Genomic DNA, 19,469 nt, shown 5'->3' with positions numbered 1-19,469 from the left:
AAACAAATCATTTAAAACAAAATATTAACCGACAAATAAACCCCAAAATATAAGTAAACTAACAAACTTTAACTAATTTCAAAAATAAGAACAAAAACAAAAATAAAGAACAAATAGCTCCAACACCTGGCTTCAGAGCATGGTCAAATAGCGGGCTTTATAAACTATGTCATGTTGTGAGGAATGGGCACCTGAGCTCATTTGAACAGTTGAGAGGTCAGTTTCAGCTTCCTTCTTCTGACTTTTTTAGGTTTCTGCATTTTGGAGCCCTCACCCATTGAGGAAATATTTCTAAAAACATTTCAAAGTAATTCCTCCCCAAAAATAATCAGTAATTTTTATAACGCATTTATGAGTTTCAATACAAATGCAACTTTGGATATTAAGGCAAGGTGGGAAGCTGAGACTGGCACTCAAATTTCAGAGGACACCTGGGAAGAGGTGTTCGGCGAAGCCCATCTTGTGACTAATTCTGAGCTGTGGAGAGAATTTAAATGGAAGGTGGTCATGAGATATTTTAGAACCCCAGAGATAATGGCCAAAATGAAGCCTACAAATCCTGACACCTGTTGGCGAAATTGTGGTACTTATTTAGGAACCCATTCACATATATTCTGGTCATGCCCAAAACTCTGCTCATTTTGGAATGACATATTTAAAGTTCTCAACACAGTTTTCCAACAACCATTAACGAAAGACCAACAGCTAGCCATTTTAGGAGTATTTTTGGTTTTGCGGGAAACAATAAAAGTATCTCTTAAGAATCCTGCTTACAGCAGCACTAAAGTGTATCACTATTAAATGGCTGAATCTTGACCCACCTTCATATAATATGTGGCTTGATAAAGTGAGAGAAATTTACCAGATGGAGGAAATAACATCTGCTCTGCGGATTCAGAGAGAGTTGTTTACTGAGCATTGGCGACCCATACATGCTTTACTGTTTCAATAGTTTAGCATAGGTCTGTTTCGTTTTGTTCATTTATGGCTAGATTTGTCACGTTATTTAATGTTACATAAAGTTTTTGTTTTGTTTTCTTTTTGTTGTTGTGTGTTTGTTTGCTTGCTTGGGTTTTGTTTTGCTTTCCAGTTTTGCTTTGTGCTTCCTAATTGCAGTTCTTATTTTGATCTACATTTCTGCATTGCGGTTTCTGTAACTGTCCTACTTGTGAACATTGACAAGTACAAGTTACAATGTTGTAAATTATAATAAAAATTGAGTTTAAAAAAAAAAGACAAGAAAGCTCCTTACCATGCATGGAGGGTTTCACCCCAAGTCCAGCACCCTGAGGCTGTACGCCAGGGGTAGGCAACTCCAGGCCTCGAATGCCGGTGTCCTGGAGGTTTTAGATCACACCCTGGGTTAACACACCTGAATCAAATGATTAGTTCATTACCAGACCTCTGGAGAACTTCAAGAAATGCTGAGGAGTCATTTAGCCCTTTAAATCAGCTGTGATGGATCATGGACACATCTAAAACCTCCAGGACACCGGCACTCGAGGCCTGGAGTTGCCTACCCCTGGTGTACGCTAAGCAGAAGGAAGGGGGCCAGGGACTGGTGAGTGTCAGCACCACAGTCCAGGATGAGACAAGGAACATCCACGAATACATCACGAAGATGGCCCCAACTGACCGAGTGCTCAGTGAATACCTCAGGCAGCAGAAACCCAAGAAAGAGGAGGGAGACGAGGAACCATCATGGAAGGACAGGCCCCTGCATGTATGTACCACCGGCAGATAGAGGAGGTGGCTGATATCCAGAAATCCTACCAGTGGCTGGACAAAGCTGGACTGAAAGACAGCACAGAGGCACTAATCATGGCAGCACAAGAACAAGCTCTGAGCACAAGATCCATAGAGGCTGGGGTCTATCACACCAGGCAAGACCCCAGGTGCAGGCTGTGTAAAGATGCCCCAGAGACAATCCAGCACATAACAGCAGGGTGCAAGATGCTAGCAGGCAAGGCATACATGGAACGCCATAACCAGGTGGCCGGCATAGTGTACAGGAACATCTGTGCCGAGTATAACCTGGAAGTCCCGAGGTCAAAATGGGAGATGCCCCCAAGGGTGGTGGAGAATGACCGAGCTAAGATCCTGTGGGACTTCCAGATACAGACGGACAAAATGATTGAAATATCTATATACAGTGTCCCTCGCTATAATGCAGTTCACCTTTTGCAGCCTTGCTGTCTCACTGATTTTTTTTTGTGCAATTTTGCATGCTTTTTTTTTCTTTTACAGCGTATTGTGTTCTGTGTCCTGATTGGCTGTAGACCATTGTCAGTCAGACACCTCCGTGCCGTGTCTCCTGTACAGTACAGAATGCGTTCAGTTTGTCAAATTTACATAAATCTTCAATTGCTAGCACTGTGACTCTGAAACATACAGTATAGCACTGTATGTTTGTAGGTTTTCTCCCCAACAAACACAACAATGTCGACTAAACGTTTTGCACCGTCAAAGGCACCTGCGGTAGCACCCAAAAGGCAGGGAAGTGTCATGGTCCAGGTGAGTACGGGGTTTTTCCACTCCGCTGGGCTCCACCTTCAGGGAGAGACTCCAATCAGCTTCCACACTTGGTTCCAATCAAGTCACCAGCATATAAGACCAGCATTCACAACAGACCTCTGCCAGTTCTTCTGCTAATTCACAACCCACCTGGCAGTTGCGCTTCCCAACCTAAACTACTCACATCTCCGCCTGGACGCTGGTTCTGTCATCTGGTTGCTTCCTTTCCATCATTGGACTACACCTGTCTGCCTCCCTGCCAAGTCCCTCACTCCAAGTATATTCTGGATCCTCTCTGGCCACTCCTCACCCAGAACCCCCTGGACACCCCCTCCTCGCATGACACTTTAACCTCCAACGCGTAAGCCCTAACCACCATAGTCTAATCCTTCAGCTGTGATTCACTAGACTGCCACTGACTACTTGTCTCCTCTCATTATAGTGACTGCGTACCTCCATCCAAGCCGCTGCCCCTTTTTCCATTCCCCGGATCCATCCGTGAAATCTAGCACCTAGCCATAGCACTCAGAGTTTCATGTTCATAGTTTGGCCTCACAGTTCTCAGTTCATAGCTTCCACAGTTCATAGCATTCATAGTTTCCTGCTTTGTAAGTTCACTAGGCACTGTAAATAAAGCACTGTGTTCACGCCCGTTTTGCCTCCCTCTGTGTCTGCATTTGAGTCCACACCCACAGCCTGGCCCTCTCGGCCGTAACAGGAAGATGCTAACCATCACACAAAAATTTGGACTTCCTGACATGCAAAAGAAAGGTAAAAGTTAGCGTATTTTTTTGGATTATAAGGCGCATTAAGCGAAACAAAACAGCCAGATTAGTCAAACTTTACTCAACTCATTCTTCTTGCTTCCTCTACTTCCGTACAATTGATTCATTAATGTTGAATTTTCTGGCAGCTGCTCTATTCCCATGTCCTGGACCTGAAAACAGGGTTTGATCTTTGGTTTGATCCTATAATACTGGACTTATTTTTCTACGAAGGTTTGAACTTTGAGAGTTTAAACAAGAGAGAAAAATGTGAAAATGTTCATGCCTGTCTGAGAAAAGTGTATAAAGTGTGTAGTGAGGGGTTTTACAGCCTTAAAACATCTATATTAATTGTAAAATATAAAGTTGGCTACTTTGCGGATTTCACAGATTGCAGGTTATTCTCAGAATGTAACTCCCGCGATAAACGAGGGACCGCTGTATATCTATATCAATAAAAAAAATTCCCCTTGGGGTGCCTGAAGCCAAAAAGCTGACTCAAAGCGCTCCAAGGTCACGACCTGTGAAACCCATTACAGCATGGTGTAGAACAGATGTAGTTGTGTCCTCACCTCCCAAAGGAAACCAAGTTGTCATCCAGAAACAAACCTACACACACAAATCCATTTAAAAGATAAAAATTGTCAGGATGTGTGCTGTGGCAGTCAGGATGACCCAAACACAGGACTCGTACACAGCATGGAAACTTAAAGCAGCAGCTTTATTGCTGGGAAGACTTTCTATAAAAGTAAACTCACAAAAAAACTAACCAAAGCCACAAATATGAAAACGAAAAACTAGATATAAGACAGACTAACTGGAAAACAAACCAGGAACTGAGAACCTGAACTTAGCCAGGATCACAAAGGGCAAAACTCAGCACAGTGAGGGTACAACACGATGAAGGGCAAAGGAAAACACATGGCTTAAATGCACAGGCAAGACAAGAGAGGATGGGGATCAGGTGGGAATACAGCTGGGACAAATCAGACATACAGAGACAAAGCAGAATACACTGACATAAGGCATGGACTATCAAAATAAAACAGGAAGCGTGACATCATGTAGAGGCAGAGGTGGTGACAGAGTCTGGAACAGAGGAAATACAAAAGCACCGGGAAAACATGGGGCCAGAGACTAACCACAGATAAACAGTAAGTAAACAAAACATCAACATCAGTAATCAAAGAATATCATTCCAGAAGTTGAAACACAAACAGTGGGTCGCAGACCCAGTACCATGACAAAAATCACCCACAATATCAGTAGTAATTTAATAAGTTCACTTTATTTTCTATAAAACTTCCATCCATCCAATCACTTCTGCTTATCCTTTTTTAGGGTCGCAGGGGGGGCTGGAGCCTATCTCAGCTGTCATAGGGCGAGAGGCGGGGTACACCCCGGACAGGTCGCCAGTCTGGGCTAAGACACAAGTGGCTGTCTCCCAATTCAGGGTCTGCAGCCTTAAAGTACGCAGCCTCAACGATCCTCAAGGGCCGCGTACTCAAAGACCGCTAAGGCCGGAAGTGCGAGGCTTGTGAAATGGGACGGTCTAACCTCCGTCACGCTGCCCAGGTTGCCGGGCAACCATGATACTAACAGCTGGAAACTTTTCAGCATTATTTGAGACAATCTTTTGTTCATTTGTTTGTTTCTACATGAGCTTTGATCATTCTCTGTGAGATGAAGCTCAGCTATTGAACGGCGTATATTTGAAGTAAAGGCTTTAAAACCAAGTTAGTACAAACGTCACTGATGTCACATGACTTTGCCGACATGTGGCCAACAGGAATGTTTTATTGTTCTTCGTTATTAAACATTCGCACATAGATAAGTGACATAATATTCAGTACTTAAAGTTTACTCTTCGGGCGCCCCTCGTCTGCCGTTTTTTTTCGGCAAAATTATCCACACCCACCGCCGCGCTATGCATTCTGGGATATATTGGGCCACGAAGTCTACACCGCCACATCCTTAAAATTCAGGGAAATGAAGGACGCATTTCAGGGCCGCATGTCGAGCAGCCTTCGAATTGGGACAGCCTTCGGCGCGCCGCTGTGACGTAATCGGCCTTAAAATGCGGCCTTTAAGGCTGCAGACCCTGAGTTGGGATACAGCCAGAGACAGACAACCATTCTCACTCACATTCACTCCTATGGGCAATTTAGATTGATCAATTAACCTAATCCCCACTAACTGCAAGTCTTTGGACTGTGGGAGAAAACTGGAGTACCCGGTGAGAAGCCACGCAAACATGGGGAGAACATGCAAACTCCACACAAAAGACCCCGGCCTGAAGGTGGAATTGAATCAGGACCTGCTTGCTGTGTGGCAACAGTGCTCACCACCGTGCCACCGTGCTGCCCTGGTTTAAAAACATTATTTCACATCATTTATTGTAGCTCACACAACATTCAGAGACTTTATGGCCACAGATTGTATAGAGAAAATTAATATTAGGACAGCATATTAATCGTGATTTCAAAGGCTGTAGGTTGCAGCCATTGCTTTAGCAATGTGTATAAATGTAACAGGACTGGTTTTAACCATTGTAACAGTCTGAGCTTCTTCAAGCTTTATTTGAGCACATTAGCTTACTAAAAACAGAAGCTAGCTAGTACTACTGGTATGTCACATTTTCACAAGGTAAGACTGGGGCTACATGGCTACGTGGAGGGATACTAGCATTAGCTGTGTTACTACATTACTTTCAGCCAAATCATGAGGGGTTCAGGTTTTCTTTTCCCTGCATTTTCCCTTCACATCATTCATATATTTGTGTTGGACATTTTCAGAGAGTGAATACCGAGGCTAACTGTCCACAAACACTTCTTTAAAAAGTCTCCTTAACAGTGAAAAGCTGTCAGTGGCACAGAAAAACCCAGCCAGCATGCCTGTGAGCAACCAATGAGAGACCTCTTTACATGCATGCCTAATTTGCATTGCTTTTTCTCCAAGGACAAAAAAGCCATAGAAATGGAAAAGCTAATCCAATAGCTAATCTAGTAATTATTACAGCTAACGGGAAAAATGAAACTTAAAAGGTGAGTGGAATAAACATTTCAAAACTAATTGGATTTTTCAATTCATTTACTTATTTCTCTTTTTAATTTGCATTTTTTAAAGTCTCAATTTGAACATTTTTTAAAATGAGGTTTTGATTCTTTCTTTTTCTTTCTATAAATCATATTTAGTATTAACTACATTAAGTATTTGTTGTTGGATTATTTTGGAAATATTTATTCATATTTGTGTTTTTCATTTCCCTTTAACATATAAACAACGATGGATGTTATGCATGTCTAAATAAACAAAAGACATGAAAACAGTTCTAAATGAATTTACTAATGCAGGTTATTTCACGAGTCATCATTAAATCAGGCAATGCTTCATTTCTGTGCGCTGGCGCTCCTGATCCTCGACGCACATCAGCAATATGGACACGTTAGTTAAAACTAAAAGGAAGGAAGGCTGGAGTAAGGAAGGAAAGGAGACAAGGACGCCGCCAAATGGTAGCGGGTCGCGTCCTGCTGTATTCCTTCGACTCCGTTCATCTCTATTCACAGTAAATAGAAGCATGGAGGCTTTGACTCTCGGGAGCTAACAGCGAGCAGCGGGGGGTAAAAACGCTGCCGCATGCGCTCTCGCCTCGACTAAAACACACAGGAAGGAAGCGTGATAGTGGTGAGGCTTTGGCCAGTTGGATTGAACTCATTTTAAGTGAAAGCAAGGTGTGCTGGTGGCGACAGGAGCGGGACAGCCCGCCGTGCAGAGCATGAAGCGGACGGCTGTGGTGGCCAGGCACAATGGCCTCGTCTCTCCGTTGGGGAACAACAACTCTGGAGCTTCTAGCATCGTCTCGCCACCCCATCCGAGAGCTACCAGTATCCCCGCTTCTGCCGACACCGATGCGGGCGGTGGGATGGACGGCCTGCTGGATTTCTCCAAAGGCCCCACCGTTAAAACGGAGCTAGTGTGCAAATGGATTGACCGAACTTCTTCAAGACAGAGGCTTGGGCGGACGGCGACATCCGTCTGCGATCAAACTTTCAGCTCCATGCACGAGCTCGTGGACCACGTCACCACCGAGCATGTAGCTGCGGGGCTGGAAAGCCTCAGTCACGTCTGTATGTGGGACGAGTGTATGCGCGGCGGGAAGGCGTTCAAAGCCAAATACAAACTCATTAACCACATTCGCGTGCACACCGGGGAGAAGCCGTTTTCATGCGCATTTCCCAATTGCGGCAAGATGTTCGCACGCTCGGAAAACCTCAAGATCCACACGCGCACGCACACTGGTAAGGGTTCGTGATTGTGTGACTGCTACGAGAGCGCAGATACTGTCATTGCGCTCGCTCAGTCCGTGCCATCCGTCAACACAAGCTTCCTGTCAGGGACCGAGAACACAGCATAATACACAGCGCTCTCCCCTGCTAGGAATCCCCTCCATGTTTACTTGGGCTTAGTTCGGTGTAGATTCACATTAGACTTGAGTGCTCCCTTGTTTCCTAGGTGACAGGCATCAGCACAGGTCAGCACTGAGCTTTAGTTTAGTCCTCAGGACGTGTATGAGCGGTGAACCCGTCCTTGGGCAATGACTATACATCAGTTATTAATCATCAATAACAACAGCGCTTGCTGCGTTTAGGATCTTGAAATCAATAAGCCAGTAAAAGTATAAAAGTCACCAGCTAAACTAGAAACAACCACACAATGCAGAAAACGAGTGCGATGCTGTACCGACATCACGGGCAGGGTAGCGCAGGGCGCTGATTGAAACTGGCTGCATGTGTGACAGATGCTCTGAAACTGCATCCAATAAAAACTGGTACTTACTGGGTGCACCCCCCCCCCAACAAGCTCTCACACACCTTCATTCATTCATTCTATAGACAAGTGCCACGTCTAACATTCATGCATGCACTCACAATCTAATGGATCAACTTACTCCAGGATGCTTGGACATGCAGGCTGAAGGGGCTGGGGCTCAAGCCACCAGCTCTCTGATTGGTAGAAAAGCTGCTTCTGATGTGAGTCACAGAGGCTCCAGCTAAGTGGTCTGCAGCCGTATAAGTAGCTGAGTGGTCCCACATACATGCAGGTCCATTTTCTGACCATGTCTCTTAAAGATGCTTTATTACCACAACACTGAGTTTATGTTACTGATATAGACTTTTTCTAGGAAGGCCTGTGATGGCATGATGTCACGGTAGAGGCTCTGTACATAGACTGTACATAAAAGATGGACACAGATTCCAGTGAAGCCCGTGTTGGTGTAGCTATAGTGGTGAGGCGAAAAAAGATCAGCACATAGCTTCAAAAACAGGTCTGCCACTGCATTCATCTTTAATACAGTCGATGCTTTTATGTGTGCTTCCAGTTTCCCCAAGACATCACTCCCATTCCCGTTAAAGACAGCATGAAAGCATTAGTACAACTGTGTTTTCAAAAGGAATACAAAACATGCAAATGTTAAAATTTAGCATGTCGTTATCTCTTCTGCTGATAATCATTCATCGTTTTACATTAAGCTAAATCATCCAGTCTTATGTGAAAACAGGGTTTTTTATTAGCTGGTGCTTCCTCGCTGACCCCACTGTGTTTTCTCTTTATCCCAGAAGAAGGTAAAAACCCTGGTGTGTGTCTGTCCTCCCATATGGAAAAGATAAATATAACTCTTATAAAGTTTGTATCTGCCTTGTGTGAAACGTGTATGAAAAGCATACAAGAGTGAAAACAGATATGAGATCCCTTGAAAATTATAGAAATGAAACTTGTATGTTTTGGACACTTCCTAAAACAATATATGAAAGTAATGAGAAAGTGGCCACTTTCATGAGTAAATCATATAAGCTTTATAAGTATATTGTCTTTTTCTTTTCCATATGGGCTCTCACAAGCTGCAGCGTGTCTGCATGGAAGCAGTGAGAGCCTGACCTACACAGCTCTTCTGTCCATTTGGTGCTGCATTAATCAATGTGGTTCCTGACTGTTGATCTAAAACTGCAGCAGATTTTTTGGTTTAAATTTCCTTCTATTTATTACATTTACTGGAGATATTACATTTAAAAACAAAGGGAAGGAATCATGCAGCATCCATAACTTCCCTCCACCATGCTTGACAGAGGATATCAAGCACCATTTGTTCTGCACTCACAGATTTGCTTCTTTTGTAACCAATCGCCTTCTTGTTGGTGATTACTTTCTTCTTCAAAGCTTTCAGTCACCATTCAAGAGCTGCTGTTTTGCTAATTTCTCAATGGATCAACCTTCATTTCTTAAAAAGCAACATCACTCTGCTGAGGTTTGGAAGCTGTTCCCTGACTGGGATGTATGCCTAAAAGCTAAAGGATCACTTCTTCAGCAGCATCATATTTGTTAAACCTGCTTTAACTGTGTGCTCAGTGATGGTTGCTGAACATCGGTCACTGCGTTCCAACTTTGATATGAGTTTTGATTATTTAACCTCCTAAGACCCGAGCTCTTCCACAGCAGCATTTTTAATTTCTCTTTGATATTTGGGCTGATTGGGACCTGATGAATGTAAAAACAAAGAATTACCAGATTTTTTTTTAACCTTATTTTTGTTTTTAAGAAAAATGAGAGCCACACATGAGGATATTCGTTTAACATTTTGATAGAACAGTAGCAGCATAATGTCCTCGTAAGTGGATATCAGGCCCTTGTAGAGCAAAATTGAGTATTTTGGTCTAAATAACCCAAAATGTGATGTCCACATATGTGGACGCAGGTCCTAGGAGGTTAAAATACGATTCCATTAAATATTTACTGTTCTTTAGAAACAAGTGTCCTTTTTTGGAATAACAGTGCTATTTCTCAGCATCACTCCTTTGAACGTGTCCAGTTGAATGTTGGTTTTTCAGGTCCATTCCCTTTGCAAGGCTGATAATTGTGCGTGTGATGTTTGTTTTTCAGGTGAGAAGCCATTCCAGTGTGAGTTTTGCGAGCGGCGCTTTGCCAACAGCAGCGACCGAAAGAAGCACTCGCAGGTCCACACAGCCTCAAAGCCCTACGACTGCAAGGCAGTAGGATGCACCAAGTCTTACACCCACCCCAGCTCCCTGCGCAAACACATGAAGGTTCACATCAAGTCATCACCTACCTCTGAAACCCAGGACCTGTACAATGCCATCCCTCTTCAACTCCAGCAACCTCATCCGGCTGTCCTCGAGCCCCTTGACCTTAAAATGAACCACCTCTCTCCATCACTTACTGACAGAAACACTCATTTTTCTCTGCTGTCCAATCACGAATTGGACCTCCGTTCAGCCAGCGAAGTGGACCATAAGCTGCTGCTACGGAGTTCGTCTCCGGTAGCGATGCCTCTGGATCTCTCTCTTTCAGGCCTGAAGAGCCAGCTGAGCCAGCAGCAGCAGAGCGGCAGGACCCCACGGCGGAGCCAGCGCTCAGTCAACCCAGCCTTACCTCAGTTGTCTAACATTAAGGAGTGGTATGTCTGTACCAGGACTACAGCACCACACTTTCCTCTCCTTCACCCAGACCACATCAAATCAGAACCTAGTGATGACGAGGAGTACGTCACGTAAAGTTGAGGGACTGGTGAAATTTGACTCGCAGAACAGATCTCATATCGTCAGATCCAGGTCGGGCCAGAACAAGCAGCTGCATGGTTCCACATCGGTGGCCCTCGGAGAAGGTCAAAGGGACTGTGTCACATTAAAAATGTGTGGATCAACAGAAACGGCTCAAATGGTGTCCGAAAGGACGGGAGGAACTCCTGATTATGAAACAAAATGTTTTACTGCAAGTTATCAGTCATGGCTAGCTAACCTGAACTAAGATAAGGAGTTAACTTTGTGCAAGTGGATCAGCGAATATTAAAGAGATTTGTGTACATGACGACCTCTAGAGACACGGATCAATGACCAATTCAAGGGCTCCACTTAGGTGAAGCAATTTTAGGGGCCAAGTTGATGGAAAGAGGTTAATGTTTCCTTGATGTCACAGCACCAATGTACACAAGGTAACACGGCAGGACCAAACCAGCAGGTACACAGGGGAGTACTTTATAGTCTCTGTATGCTTCGAGCAGACTGGTTTGTACAACTTTAAAAGGTTGATCTGGAACAGCTGATTCTGCTGTCAGGCCGCCACCTCTGTGGAAGCATACAGAGGTCTTTAGTAACAAACAGAAGTCTGGAAGTATTTGTGAGTTTAATCCAACGTAGCAGAAGTCAGTGAAACTATACTCACGTCCTTGTTTGTACTGAATCTCCCACTGAATCTCGGTTGGATTATGAGTGAGTTAATCTCTTGTGTTTGTTTACACTTCATTTCCAGCACCTCAAGCTTTCAAAAATCTCATGTCCTACACACAATGTGCATCAATAAATCAAGAAAAGAAGTAGAAGTGTGCATGATTTTTGAAACTGCTTAAAAAAGTAACTGTTTTAAAGTGCACTCTTCATATGTGGCTCAGATTCATGATCCACCCACCAGAAAAGTTCAGAGACCTGCAGCAGGTGGAACTGTCCACCAACCATAACCACAGTGGTTCCTCCTAAAAGGTTGTAATTTAATTTTGCCATGAACACATTGCAAAAGTCTATCTAAACATGATAATTCACCAAGTATTCACACTTACCATGTCAAAGCTTACCCCAGGCAGACTGTATCAGGGGTTTCCTGCATTGGAAGTCTCCATGTTCTTGTGTCTTGATACTCTGACAGAGAGAGTAAGGTAGGTGGCTCCCCTGTACAGACTGACTCAGTGATGTGAAAGGTAGACCTGAAAGTGCGATCCAGCCTGTGGCAGTAAGATTATGTGGAGGGTGCACTCATCCACTGCCAGGATGTTTCACAGCAGCGCAGCATGCTTTTGGGCTAATCTGGGTGAAACGAAGCTAAAATGAAAGCTGTCTATATTTTGACCAGCAGCTGGTTCAGAATTTAAAATTTGATACATTCTTGTAACATTAGCTACAGGCAACACCAATCAAATACATCGTCATGCCCTTGGGTAAGTTACTAAAGCACGTTGCCAGATAAATGCTTTCTGACACTGCTCGAGTGAACTCAATGCTATTTCATTAGGCATACCTGCTGAATTGCTTGTTAATGCAAAGATCAAATTAGCCATTCACACAGCAGAACAATGCTTTTACACATGTAGTCAAGATAACAGTGAACTTCGAAGTGAGCATCAGAATTGGGACGAGGTGTTGCTGTTACCAGGTGGACTGCTCTGGGACTGTCACAGACAAACCTCTGTAGTGTTAACAGAGAATGACCTCAGAAAGAGAAAGCATCCGCTGAGTGACTCTGCTAGAAAATAATGGTCAGACTGCTTAGAGTTGGAAGGTAAGTCCATTAACCAGACTGGAAAAACGTTGCCTGGTCTGATGAGCCGTGGCTTCTGCTGCAACGTTCAGATGGCAGTTTGATGTAATGTCACAGCATGAATTAACCCTGCCTTGTATCTGCAGCTCTGGACGTGGGTGGTGGTGGCGGTGTATTGGTGTCTTGACACCCTTAATGCTATTCTTTAAAGACCAGAGCCAGACTGTGAGTTTGAGTCCAACACTGCATGTCACAAAGCTCACATAATCTCAAATTGGTTTCTAGAACGTGGCGAGGAGTTCTCTGTACTCTGATGGCCTCCAGAGTCTCCAGAGCTCAGACCAACAAAGCACCGTTGGGATGTGGTTGAAACGGGGGATGAATTCAGCCAAGAAATCTGCAGCAACTGTGTGGGTCCCTTTAACTTCAAAGGCTAAAGGATGTAATTAAAGAAGTGTCTGGGTGTGAGTGTGTCTGCAACCGACATGTGATGTGTTAATATCAGCTAGGATAGCACCCTGAGGCCCTCAGAAACCTAATGGCAAACAAAGGGACAGCATTTTCAGTAAGCGTGTTTAGTCGTGTTTATATACCAATGAAAATTTTGTTCCAAGCATTTTAAGTTACTTTTGGGTTGGGGTGTGCTATCTTCACAGCTCTGGTGAGTGGTGCTCTTGGACTCTTGTGCAAAGCAAACATTTCTGCACCTAGATTAAACCCAGGAGGCTCTCCAGCCAAGAAAGAATTCAGCATGTGTAAGTTATTAGGCTCATCCGAGGGCTGACTGCAGCTCTGGAAGGTTTGAATCACGACTCCTGCACTGGGCATGTGCAGTGCTGTGCCCCCTTCCTCATTTCTTAGTTGTTGTTTTTTTGCATATCTACAAACACATTGCTCACATGCTTCCAGTCATCAACTAAACTTTAATGTTGGACAAAGATAACCTGAGTAAATACAAAAAGGAGTTTTTAAATTTGATTTCTTAAGAGAAAAGAGTTATCCAAATCTACCTGAAACATTTTTGGTCACTTTAAATATCTATCTTATATTTGCTGCAATTGCTGCTGCCCCGTTGGCCTGGCCGCTCTTAATGTTTAATGTCAATCAGAGTTCATAATCAAAGAACATATTAAAGTGTCTTTGCTATAAACTGATTGGCACTTCTACCTTATGGCACAAATGTTCTTTCTGGCTTGGCATGATTCAGTATTTACTATTTAAGTACCGGAAATCACTTTTTGGCATCACACTGGCCTCCTGCGGCTGTGCGCTCTGCACGCTACGTCATGACGTTGTGGATGATCGGCAACATGGCGGCGCACAGTGTTCCTTCGACGTTAAAGAGGCTTCTGTTCGCTGTAAAGGTGAGCTGACCGCCAGGGTCTGTGCTTTCACTCAGAGGACCTCCACAAACAGCTAACGCACAGTCCGCAGAGTCTGTGACGGAACAGCCGCTGGAAACAAACTTGGAGTTTCCATTACGAGGGGCTGTACCACACTGTTAGAGGTTTCAAAGTATTTTGCGCTGAAACTTGACATGTTGGCGCTGCTGTGTCGCGTATCTTGTGCAGCAGAGTAGACACTGAGTCTTGCGGGTATGGGCTCAAATGTGGTCATAAATATTTTGTACTTGTAAATGTTGTGTGTGTGTGTGTGTGTGTGTGCGCGCGCGCAAGTAAAAAGATTTGTGCATGGACTTAGCCAAAAAAAAAAACTGCAAGTGACAAGTACGAATTTTGACCCTATTTCTCTTGCTTTCATCTGATTGGTCAATGTCATGTCAATCACAAATGTAACAATTCAATCAGAGAACAGATGGTTGAACTGCAGGTCCTTGAAGGGTGATACAGTTTGGAGGATCTCTATATAAATATCCGATAGCAGCTAGGTCCCCTAACTTTCAGTAGCTGTTGAAAGGAAAAAGTTGTGCTATATCAGTGGTTAGAAATACCATTATTACTTTAGGATTAGTTTAACACAAAGTCAGGGCTGACCCAGGACCATTGCTGTGAGTCACAGTGCGCAGCATAAAGGTCCTTTCACATCGGACGCAGGATGTGCTGCTAATGCTAACTGCTAACTAAAAGCAAAGGATCCAGAATTTGTTGCTGGCTGCTGGGCTCTGTGGGTTTTTGCAGCAGCTCTACCTGTACTAGATGCACCTGCTCCTTGTCGTTTCTATCTCTGACTTTATGTCCTCTACAAGAGTTTTGGTTTTTTTGCTGGTTCTTCAAAAGAATAGGGTCAGAACTCGTACTTGTAACTTGCAGGTTTTTTGGCTAAGTCCACATACAAATCTTTTTTACGCACACACAAATTCTTTTAACACATACAAAACTGATTTACAAGTACAAAATATTTATGACCACATTTTGAGCCCATACTGCGGGTGATGCGTGGCCTGTTGCTTCACGCTTTCATGCCACAGACATTCCCGGGACTGTGCTGCCCTCTCCCTCCTCTGTCTGCACTGAGTCGGCTGCTGTGACCCTGCACACCAAACATCCCGTGTTTGTGCAACTGGGACACCGGCACCTCAAACACAGGCAGACGGAAACCAGGTGACAAGCTGCGAACAAATAGTTAAAAGCTCAGGCCATGTCCTGCATTTGGAGTGGCTGTAGCTCAGGAGGTGCCGCAGGTCATCTACTGATTGAAGGTCTGTGGAAGCTCCCCGCTTCATCCCACTGCTCTCCATGCACAGCGCGCGCTCCCGATGCAGGGGGTAGCTACCTTATCGCGACACCTGTCAGCCTTCAGCGAGCTGTGCAACTCAAACACGGAGTCACACCAAGTTGACAGTTCATCTGCATGTTTTGATCCAGATGTTGTGCTGTGTCAGACACTTTGTAGCTGAAAGTTGATCAGGTGCTTTGATGCAGACCTCCCGTGACTTTTTCCCTGTAAAGGTTTTAATGTTGATTCCAGGAACAGCGCTGCTGTTTCTTCCACGCTCAGCATGTCACGGTGTGTGGACAGACTCGGGCTCCACGTTAAACTGTGCCCACGTCATCATCACTGCTGCTGTTGTTCTGCAGTGTGATGTTAAAGCTGGGGGCTCTCGTTCATTCACTGCTCCTGCATACGTTTCTGTTGCAGCTTTGTTTCAGTTGAAAATGTCGGAGAAACGCTGGTGTTTAAACGCATCTGCTACAGAGCCGCGCGTTAGACGACAATCGATGCGAAGAATGCGTGTCGAGAATTTTTCATAATCGATTCGTTGGAATTACTCGATGAATCATCGCAGTCCCAGCGGGGAGCGATGCAACGGGAACACGGACCAACGCTTCAGAGAAACGACACATAAAGCAGGAAAAGCGCAGCCAGTGACACTTTTCACTGTTTCCAGCACTCTGCGCTCTCCTCCCAAAGCTGCTTGGTTACACACTGACTGCAGGCAGGCAGACAGTCCAGCAGGTGGCGATCGAGCTCAAGCATAAACCCCGTTATTGTCAAAGCTGGCGAGCATAAGTAGGTGCAGTTAGTCTCTTCCTGCTCACCTGTGTAGAACTTCAGCCACAAGCACACTGCTCTACCGGCTCAAAACTGTCAATAAAAATGAAGAAGAATGCTTTGAAGTCTTCAAGCAAAACTTCAAAGGAAAATATCCGACTTTACTTAAACTTCAATGAGAGGCTCTTTGTAGCATATTTGGGTATTTACTTGTTTCTAAGAATCAGTAATGAGGTGTGTGTGTGTGTGTGTGTGTGTGTCTGTCTGTGTGTGTGTGTGTGTGTGTGTGTGTGTGTGTGTGTGTGTGTGTGCGCTAACAGTAAAGTTGTGCTGTGTGCTCTGCAGTGTTCCCCTCTCCAGTCCAGATGCTGTGTTGTGCAGAGAGAGGCTCAGTATTCCACCATATCTAGTCCCAATGAAAAGGTAATGCATGGCTCTCGTCTGCTTATTTCATTTTTGTATTCATTCATATTTTCAACAATGCTGATTAAGAAAATCTATATATTTTACTTTCAGTACAAAGTCTTTGTAGTAATGCAACGTTGCTGTTTGTCTTCTTCCTCCGCAGACCTTTGATAAGATCCTCATTGCAAACAGAGGAGAGATTGCTTGCAGGGTAACTCTCATTGACTCACACAATATGTACAGTTAACAGCTGGTTGTTTTGGGGGGACTAAGAGGAAATTCCACTTTGACTTTACGGATAAATGCCACTGATATGTATCGACTTTCACATCAAGTTGGTGCCAGAATTCTTTAAATGTGACAGTACTTGTGCTCGTATGGGACCACAGGTAGCAAAGTGATCCTTGACAATAACAGGTCCGTACCCCTGACCTATCCAAATGCCAAAAACAGCATTCACACAGCTGTAAATAGAGTTTTCGTGTGTGATTAATGTTAAGTCATGGTCACGATGAATGTGTTTCATGCGTGGACGTGTCAAGCTGTTCATCTTAAAATGAAGCAGAGAGCAGCTGCAGCTCACAGCCCGTCTCATTGCTGCAGCAGGAAACTCTGCAGGGCTCAGCTGTGAAAGGTGCTCTGCCTACGTTCTTCATCTCATGCTAACTTCTGCATCAGTGGGTCCACCTTTCAGCCACCAGCTGCCTGATATTATGTAGCAGCACGGGGGCTGTGGTGGTGGGGTAAACGTCCGGGATCCATGATTTCCAATACAGATAATGACATCCTCTATATATTATTCATATCTCAGTGCTTTTAATGCTGCAGCTGATTGGTGCAGTTGGCTGTGCCTGCTGATATGTTCTACTGTGAGGTATTTTCCTTGTTTTCAATCAGGTGATCAAGACGTGCAAGAAGATGGGCATCCAGACTGTGGCTGTTCACAGTGATGTAGACTCCAGCGCTGTGAGTCACGACCTGTGCATTTCCAGGGAGCAGGGGAACTCTGATGTTAGACATAACCTCGTGTTGAATAACTGCATGCTGGTTTTATTTCACACCTACCTGAGGACTTGTCTTTGTGTTCAAGGGTTTCATTTGAATTTTCAAACTCAGTGTGATCTGAATGTGATTCAGTAGGTTAAACGTAAATTCAAGCTCAGGTTAACTTAAATACTTTATCCTGAGAGTTAACAGTTAATGCACGTTGATGCAAAGAGGAATGGTTTTATATTACATAGTTTATAGTTAACACTTCAGTGTTGGATCAGACACCTGGGCAGTGATAAATCAGCTGATGCTTCTGCACTGACTGTGTTACAGTCAGGTATAATAACTAATGTTATTCATACCTGACTGATGATTAAAAAACCTTGTTTGTGTGCTGACATTACCATGTACACTACCGCTAGAGCTGCCACGATTAGTCAACTAGTCACGATTAGTCGACTATCAAAATCGTCGACGACTGATTTAATAGTCGACGCGTCGTTTGAAGCTTTGTAAGATCACAAAAGACGCAGGAATAAGTGGCAGGATTTAAGAGTGTAATAACGGACTGAAACAGAAGATGGCAGCACTGCATGTACAAGGATGCCAGCTGCCGTTAAACCCGAAGAAGAAGAAGCTGTGTCCCAGAATTCATAGCGCAGCCCAGCTCAGTTGTCAACAATGGCGGCAGCTAGTTAGTTTTAATATTACTCTTATTATTCTTTCTGGGTCACAAAATAAACGTTTGACATATTTTCAGGCGAGAATGTAGCTGTGTAAACCTCAAATATCTGCTCAGTTTATCAAGACACCACATATTTTCAAAAGCGCTCCGACGTTTTCGGAGACGTCTGTTACCCACTAGCTCGATAGCGAGCCGGGGGCAAGGCTCACTAGTAGTGATGGGATTTCCGGCTCTTTCGGCTCGGCTCACTAAAAAGAGCCGGCTCTTTCGGCTCCGAACCGGCTCTTCAGGTTGTTTTGTTGCTTTAATTAATTTATCATTAACAATAATATAAAATTATGCAGAAAAGGAATTACTAATGTAAAAAAAGTGGTTTTATTTATATATGTTTATATATGGCCCCTAGAGACAAAGCACGTACAAACTCCAAAACATATTTCTAGAGTTAACTGAACTTCCAAAGCAGAGCTACTCGGATCACTTAAATTACACAATTGAAAGCATGTGTGTATTGTTTGTGTATTTATAGACAAGCACTCATATTTATTCAAATAATTTTAAAAAAGTTCATTTACCTGTTACTACCATCCATCTTCATCCGCTCCCTTCTCCCATCACTCGCGAACAAGACCCCGAGATACTTGAACTCCTCCACTTGGGGCAGGAACTCATCCCCGACCCGGAGTGGGCACTCCACCCTTTTCCGGCTGAGAACCACGGCCTCAGATTTGGAGGTGCTGATCCTCATTCCCGCTGCTTCACACTCTGCTGCGAACCGTTCCAGTGCGAGCTGGAGGCCCTCACCCGATGAAGCCAACAGAACCACATCATCCGCAAAAATCAGAGATGAGATTCTGAGGCCAACAAAGCGAAAGCCCTCCACCACTTGGCTGCGCCTAGAAATCCTGTCCATAAAAATTATGAACAGAACCGGAGACAAAGGGCAGCCCTGGCGGAGCCCATCACCCACCGGGAATGAGTCCGACTTATTGCCGGCAATGCGAACCAAGCTCTTGCAACGGTTGTATAGGGATCGAATGGCCCGTAGCAATGGGCCATACACCCCATACTCCCGCAACACCTCCCACAGGACACCCCGAGGGACACGGTCGAATGCCTTCTCCAAGTCCACAAAACACATGTAGACTGGTTGGGCAAACTCCCATGCACCCTCAAGTATCCTCGAGAGGATAAAGAGCTGGTCCAGTGTTCCGCGACCAGGACGAAAACCGCATTGTTCCTCCTGTATCCGAGGTTCGACTAACGGACGAACTCTCCTTTCCAGCACCCTGGCATAGACTTTCCCAGGGAGGCTGAGGAGTGTGATCCCCCTGTAG

The 19,469-nt window shown here is 44.4% G+C and overlaps 2 protein-coding genes across 2 annotated transcripts in view; both read left to right on the top strand.

Annotated features, from left to right (window-relative positions):
- Positions 1-6,822: 6,822 nt before the first annotated feature.
- On the top strand, positions 6,823-11,658 carry zic2b (zic family member 2 (odd-paired homolog, Drosophila) b). Its single transcript, XM_085442306.1, has 2 exons — positions 6,823-7,576; positions 10,215-11,658. The coding sequence occupies exons 1-2, from the start codon at positions 7,054-7,056 to the stop codon at positions 10,844-10,846; spliced, it is 1,155 nt and encodes a 384-aa protein (XP_085298432.1). The 5' UTR covers positions 6,823-7,053; the 3' UTR covers positions 10,847-11,658.
- Positions 11,659-13,858: 2,200 nt separating this feature from the next.
- pcca (propionyl-CoA carboxylase subunit alpha) overlaps positions 13,859-19,469 on the top strand; it is a 33,042-nt gene continuing 27,431 nt past the window's right edge. Inside the window, exons 1-4 of the mRNA XM_085440788.1 lie at positions 13,859-13,963; positions 16,398-16,475; positions 16,621-16,668; positions 17,355-17,423. Of these exons, the coding sequence (XP_085296914.1) occupies positions 13,886-13,963; positions 16,398-16,475; positions 16,621-16,668; positions 17,355-17,423 (273 nt within the window). The 5' untranslated portion in view covers positions 13,859-13,885. The remainder of the gene's footprint in view (positions 13,964-16,397; positions 16,476-16,620; positions 16,669-17,354; positions 17,424-19,469) is intronic.

Source organism: Copadichromis virginalis, linkage group LG19 (genome assembly GCF_057382275.1).
Source record: "Copadichromis virginalis isolate Kocher_CV1m ecotype Utaka linkage group LG19, C_Virginalis_male_GT1.1, whole genome shotgun sequence".
Classification (NCBI taxonomy): Eukaryota; Metazoa; Chordata; class Actinopteri; order Cichliformes; family Cichlidae; genus Copadichromis; species Copadichromis virginalis.
Note: the sequence above shows the minus strand (reverse complement) of the source record. Positions and strands in the feature narration are given on the sequence as shown.

Excerpts from the sequence above, each read along its gene's own strand:
- zic2b (XM_085442306.1), top strand. The coding sequence starts at position 7,054 with ATGAAGCGGACGGCTGTGGTGGCCAGGCACAATGGCCTCGTCTCTCCG. Across the intron at positions 7,577-10,214 it reads CCACACGCGCACGCACACTG|GTGAGAAGCCATTCCAGTGT; the intron begins GTAAGGGTTCGT and ends TTTGTTTTTCAG.